At 44.4% G+C, this 7,101-nt stretch overlaps 1 protein-coding gene across 1 annotated transcript; it reads right to left on the reverse strand.

The window, feature by feature from the left end:
- Nucleotides 1–2,379: 2,379 nt before the first annotated feature.
- LOC107226436 (transcriptional repressor scratch 2-like) lies at nucleotides 2,380–6,890 on the reverse strand. Its single transcript, XM_046731676.1, has 2 exons — nucleotides 6,133–6,890; nucleotides 2,380–5,854 (listed from the first exon to the last, which is right to left on the reverse strand). Exons 1-2 carry the CDS (start codon nucleotides 6,260–6,262, stop codon nucleotides 4,350–4,352), a joined length of 1,635 nt encoding a protein of 544 aa, XP_046587632.1. The 5' UTR covers nucleotides 6,263–6,890; the 3' UTR covers nucleotides 2,380–4,349.
- Between the last annotated feature and the right edge of the window lie 211 nt (nucleotides 6,891–7,101).

The following is a 7,101-nucleotide window of genomic DNA, read 5'->3' on the forward strand; positions in this document are numbered from 1 at the left end:
CCGTTATTCGGGGATTGATTATTCGCTGTTTGTAAACGTACAAGATGAAACAACAGGTGACATATTTTTAGCAATTTAGTTGCGCGTATTCTTGCAGTTGATTGTGGGAGTGTTAAAAAACAAAAACTCGGTGAAAAAATATCGCATGCGTTGAGCGTTAAGGACCGTCGGCTTCAAAGGATCGGTTAAGCGATTTAAAACCTTTGATCTTTAAGAGAACGAATTGCATTCAATATATTCAAATTCGCGCAACAGTGTTGCCGATGCTGCGGCATCGGCCGCTGAGCAAAACCGCATCCTTGCATCATGAATAATAAAAATACCTGCAGCGAGAAATAAAAAATTCCTACCAAACATTGTACGAACAAAACGACGGCGTGACGTGAAGAGACCGTCGCCTTCGAATCTTGCGATTTTTTCACCTCGGATTTGATTGGTTTTAATAACTAAGAAAATGTTGAAACGGAAGAAAATGACAACGGAATTCCATGTCGATTGTGATGAGATATTGAAGTAATACGGCATTATTAAGCGTTTCTTAATAAAAATGAAGAATGAAAAACAAAACGTAAGATGAATGCAGCTTACGCCTAAATTAGTGATCAAGCCTTAATCACTAAGTGTTGCTGATATTTTTTATTTTGCTTATTATGAATTTTGATTAATAGTTGTCAAGTTTTCAATCGCATCAACGAGTGAAGATCGATTATTTTTCGAACATTGGGCAGGGGTGAGAATGTAGATAGACGAGAAGATATAAAGGTTAAAATATCGATTTATCAAAAACGCGGTAATCCTATTTTATAGATTTTCAAGACACAGGCAGTAGAAATACCGAAGAATCAGAGTGCAGAGTACAAGAGGTAAAGTTACAGAAAAGCAAAATATAAAATTGCCGGAATTCCGTATCGACTTCCAGATTCTATTCAAGAGATCGTCGTATCTTTGAAAATCCTCCATCGAGACCCTTATATTTTCCAAGCCTTCCACACGTCGAATCCCACCCCGAATGACTATATCGGGTATATTAAAAGCGTTTTCGACGATCACGGGAGTCTATCCCCCGTACCTGCAGGAACCACGCGAGCATACGGAGTCGCACAAACAGGGGCAGCCCTCCATTCGCATCGCCGGGTCCAACCGTCAATCCGCAGGCTCCCTCGGGACCCTCGATTCGGATCCAGCCCTGCGTCGAGGATCACACCTGCGGCCTTCCAACGGACTCGAGAAGGACTCGAGGCGCCTCGGCGATTATGCAAAGTTGGCGTTAATCGCAAGAACCCCAGAAAATCGGCTCCGCAGAATTTCGAAACCGGCGTCCATGTGAGACGCGTTTCTCCGCCGTACCACGTGGTCCAAACACGGTGTTAAATTATTCCAAGACTCTATTGACCAAAGTTGTTACACGCAACGTGTTCAAGATGGGACGCTCTTCGGAGATCCGCAGGTATACACGTAGAACCTCTATTCCCCTTGCCGAATTTTCGGTTCACGAGGCACGTTCAATTTGACACGTTCGCTACACGCATTTGCTCGCCATATGGTAAACTCCCTCCGCAGACTGCACCGCCGACTTTATATCCTCCTCGAACTCTAGGTAAGGCGGTAAATGCCTGCCGGCAACCTTGTCCCTGTCTACGACTAACGATTTTAAACATCTTGACGGATATTTAAGCCTTAATTTGCTGAGTAAAAATTGGTCAGCTTAACATTGATTCGGTGATCGGTCGATTAATCAAACTACCGCGGTGTAAATTTACAGGTACAGTTCTTGTGCAAGAATATTTTTATCATTCTTTTAAAAGAAACTGCATTAATAAACGTAAATTTTCTTGAGTAATTGACGTTCGGTATTATAGCTATAATACGAAATGGAGGATTGCGGGATGTGTAGCAAGGTACGAAATTCGGTGAGTAAAAAGACGAGAGGTATATTTAAAATTTGATTTGGTTAATTATTTTTCGTATAAAATATTTCTATATATGTATAGGGAAATATGTATTTTCTATATTTTGTAATAGTATTCTTTAAATCTATAATCGTGTAGTGTTTTGTCGCGCTCGACCCTGGAATATAGAAAATCAAAAAAAAAAAAAAATTTTTTAAACAAACACTGAACAATAATGATAATATACACAATATATTATATACATATATAAAATATATGTGTGTTTCTTTAAAAAGATACATTTTTAAGGCAATCTTATATACGGATACAAATCTACATGTATATATTATACGTATATTTTTTATATAATAATATTAGCAGGCTTTTCGAGCTGGTCTTTTTCTATTATTCATTTTTACTTTCTATCATTCGTCATCATTGCGCATCGTTAGTCGGTATTTCCTTTTTCTTCTTGCTTTTCGTTTATTTCTTTTATTTTATTCATTTTTTAATTGATGACTACATGATGAATTCATGACTAGTTTCTTCGAGTAACTTAATTCGTAATAATTGTACATGGAAAAATATTTATACGTATGATATGATCGTTGAGAAGAAGAAAACATGGTAAAAACCACGAGATGAAAAAAAAAGCGTACGCTTTTGAATCGTTAACTTAATAATACTATATGTATATGCAAACTTGGAATACCATTACGGCTATTTACAGTGGAACGTGACTGCACAACGACCAAAGTCTCGTCCTTTCGTGCGTATATGCTGTACGCGCCCTACCAATTAAAATGTACCTGTGGAACTTAAAAATTAAAAACCGAACTTCAGTGATTCATAAATTATTAGGACAGTATAAAATGCATAATAATAATGAAATAATAATAATGATTAAGATAATAATGTTAATAGGGCGTTTGTAAAATTTGCAAAGACTTGAAAAATGATACACAGTGCCGATTATACGCGCGGGTTCATCACTCGAGCACAGCGAAGTGAGAATCATCCGTTGATACGTAAATATCGACTAAAAATAATTTATAACAAAGTGTATATAAAAAAATCCAAAGCAAGTGGAGAAAACTATGAATAAACAAGCGCATACGAGAAATCGACGGAAAGAAAGAAAATTATAAATAACCGTTAGCGTAAATGCGACGCGTCGTGATATTATAATCGAGGCGTTATACACTTCATGCTTTGCGCAAAAATAGAATAGAAATCACACAAAAAGTTTAAAAAGAAAGTAGTCAAAACTCAATCAAAAATAAAAGAGAGTAATAATGTATAAAATGGCACAAAGTTTTCACGGAACACAAACCGAACGCTTCAAGCGATCTGCTGTACATGACGTATATAGTATTGTAGTTATTTCTTTCGTCGTTTTTTTTCACATCATTTTACTTTAAATATCTCTATCCTAGCACCAAGACTTTCCCCGTACCCTTTTTCGTTTCCTTTCCTTTCCTTTTTTTTTTTTTCTTCTTTACTATAAAAACGTTAGATATCGTTTGCGGTATATAGACTGTGATGAGAAATATATATATATATATGTTAATAGAATTAAGTATGTAAAATATTTGTAGACTTTTAGTGTGTGCATTACTTTTCTTTCTTAAGGAGGGACATGGTGGGGTGGGGGAGACCAACAACGTTTTCTCTTTCTCATCACAGTCTATATACCGAAAACGATATCTAACGGATTTATAGTAAACAAGAAAAAAAAAAAAAAGGAAAGGAAAGGAATCGAAAAAGGGTGCGGGGAAAGTCTTGGTGCTAGGATAGAGATATTTAAAGTAAAATGATGTGAAAAAAAAATTATTATATCGTATATACATATTGACGAGAAGGAGAAAAATGTATAAAGAAATATGGAAATTCAAAGGTTTATACCGAATACGTATATATACGTATATATATATATACGCATATATATCGATCGACGCAGGGAGATTTGAAGAGAATCGAAAATGATTGAAAAAAACAAGGAAGAAGAATAAATATATTAGGTTGAGAAAACAAACCTCGCACGGAAGACTGCAAGCTCTTGGAGTACAACCGAAAACACGTGTGTGTATCTATATATATATATATATATATATACGTATTCGGTATAAGCCTTTGAATTTTCATATTTCTTTATACGTTTTTCTCCTTCTCGTCAATACGTATATACGATATAATAATTTTTCATCTTTTCATATTCGTTTGTACTCCAAGAGCTTGCAGTCTTCCGTGCGAGGTTTGTTTTCTCAACCTAATATATATGTATTCTTCCTTGTTTTTCGAATCTCCCTGCGTCGATCGGTCCCCGCGATTATTTTAAAATTAAGGCACTGTTGCGTATCCCCCGAACCGGGACACCGCGATACTCAGTCAACGATACCGATCGTCAGCCGTCTCTTCTCTCCCCGACGATGCCCCGGCGTCACGTCGTTGTCGGCAGGCCTAGGCGCTGTTCACGGTGACGCCGGAGCATCCTCCCTCCTGATGCTTGGTGAGGAGGGACATCCTGCTGAACGTCCTGCCGCAGGAGGAGCACGAGTACTTCTTGATGTCGCTGTGAGTCTGCAGGTGGGCCCGGAGGTTGCTTCGGTCGGCGAAAGCGCGTCCGCAGTGCTGGCACCGGAAGGGTTTCTCGCCCGTGTGAGTCCTGATGTGACCCTGGAGTAGCCACGGCCTGGAGAAGGCCTTGCCGCACAGATGACACTTGCAGGGCAGAGTGTGGGTCCGTATGTGCATCTTGAGGGCGCCGAGGCTGACGTAGATCTTCTCGCAGAACTTGCAGTTGAAGGACTTCTTGGTCTGACCCTCGGCCGCCGCGCAGTGGAACTGCTGGTGCTTCGACAGTCCCGAATACGTCGAGTAGGACTTGCCGCAGTTTAAGCAGTTGTGGCGAGGCGAGCTCGACGATCCCTTCTCGTGCTTCTGACCGCCCCCGATCGGCCCCGCCGACGTACTTCCGGCGGACGATCGTCCGCTGTCGCTTCCGGGTGAGGAGAGGTCCTCCGGCGTCACGGGGGGCGGCGATCTGAGGGATCCGGAGCCCAGCGAGCTCGTCGGCGAGAGGCCGCAGTGGTCGGGACTCGCCCAGGGTGCGTAGCTTCGACTCGCCACCGGCCTCGGGATCGTAGGGCAGGTGAGAACCGTGTGGGGTGGCGGCGACGCCGAGGGATGATCGGGCGACGAGTGAGAGTAACCACCGGCCACCGGATACGCCGGGTAGAGATCCGCGCCCGGGTAACGATACGCCGGATACGGTAGGTAGTGAGGCGGGAAAAGAGGCGCCCCTCTCGCCCAAGCAGGCGTCGCCGCGTATCGCGCCAGCGGCTCGACGGGGGTGTTGAGGTTCAGGGGGTCCAAGGGCGCCGCGACGCCGCTCGCCATGAAGTGGACGGGGGCTGAGGACGTCGGCACCGAGGGCGAATTATCGTGCTGTATCACCTCGACTCGCGCCTTTTTCGCCACGGGATGGAGCGGCGCGATTCCGGCCGGCGGGGTGAGCGTCTTCACCGGATAGATGTGCTGCGGCTGCTGCTGCTGCTGCTCCTGCTGCTGCAGTTGATGTTGTTGATGCTGGTGCTGGTGCTGTTGCTGTTGCTGATGATGATGATGATGGTGTTGGTGGTGGTGGTGGTGGGTGCTGGCGTTGTTACCGTTATGATGGTGCTCGTGGAGATGGTGACTCTGGATCGAGGCCGGCTGCGTCGGGGGCTGCGCCGCGGGGGATGGCGACCTCGTTATCGGCTTCGGCGACGCCGAGCGTCGGGATAAAGCCGTGCTCGCGATTTCCGGGGATCTCGGGATCGCCGTTTCGTGCCAAGCACTCACGGAATTCGAGGTGTTTTTTATCTGGTTTAGCTTCTCTGCCGTTCTACTCAAGTCCTCCGGTTTCGTGCTGAGGTTTTCTGGCTCCGGGATGTCGTCCACTATCACCTCCTCGACGATCTCTTCTGCAATCAGAAGATTGTTGGAATTTCGTTAGACTTCTGGCAGGTGTCGGACTTTTTGGTTGGGACATTTTTCGGAATCGAATTTATTATCGGGGTGTATAAAACTGTGGGAATCTGGATTATTCCGATTCACACGGATAGCCGGCAGCGCGGCGCGAGAGATAAGAAAGTCTATTCCCATACATCGAAGGGACGGGGTTTGAAAAAAGTACGATCGAATCGGGCGGGGTGATGACGGGACAATTGTCCACTTTGTACGCACCGAATAACGTTCTTACCTTTGATGGATTCCGAAGAGAAGGAGGCATCTTCGGCCAGCATAACGTGGACGGGCCGTTTTTTCAGAGGACAGTGACTGTAGCTGTTGTTTCGTTTGACAAAACTGCGAGGCATTGCGTCGACGAGCATTTAGACAGATTCACGATTTCTATGTCTCTGACGATGCTCAGAGGTCGTTGTGTACAGAGTTAATCACAATTAGCACAACATTGATCACACGTGGGTGTAGATCGATGCGACGGTGCGTAATCCAATTGATGTCGTGGGTTCACACTTGGCACTTGGGTGATAACTCGGTATCCTTTTGTCGCAACAACAATATCGGTGAAGAAATTGGTGCAAGGATGCCGCGTTCGCAGCACGTGTTCGACGTCTCACAATCACCACTTGATTTATTATTTATTACGAATAACACCACCGCACATCCGTGCATCGATGGTCCGTATTATCAAACTCGTCAATTTTAAGTAATCAAAGTTCACCGAGAAGTTCGTTTTCGGCGAGACAACCGATGAGATGAACGACAAACAAAATAAAAAAAAAAAGAAAACAACAATTCACGATAAAATGTCATAAAACACGGAATGTTCGAATTATCGACAATTGTCTCCTTCTCACTCGATAAATCAACAATAATACAAGAAAAAAAAATGATTCACACACGCACGCGTAGTTTTCGTTGCGGGTTGCCTGGTTGCTAACGTTACTGTTACCGAAGACGGAACGAAGCCCGGATCGCAGCTGGAGCGGCAATACTCGACTGACGACTTACCGTATTCGGCTGCAGGCCGTTTCTGGTGGCAGGGGGTGCAGTCGGGGCTTATATAACGGAGACCCCCTCCACCCGAGTGCAGGTGGCCCGCACGTGCTGCCCGACCAATGCGGGCGATCGGGCCCCGCGCGGCCGGCCAATGAGGGAAGGCCGGTCGCGGGCCGCTCGCCAATCGGAAAGGGTGCATCTGTTCCGG

This window comes from Neodiprion lecontei, chromosome 2, assembly GCF_021901455.1.
Source record: "Neodiprion lecontei isolate iyNeoLeco1 chromosome 2, iyNeoLeco1.1, whole genome shotgun sequence".
In the NCBI taxonomy this organism is placed as follows: domain Eukaryota; kingdom Metazoa; phylum Arthropoda; class Insecta; order Hymenoptera; family Diprionidae; genus Neodiprion; species Neodiprion lecontei.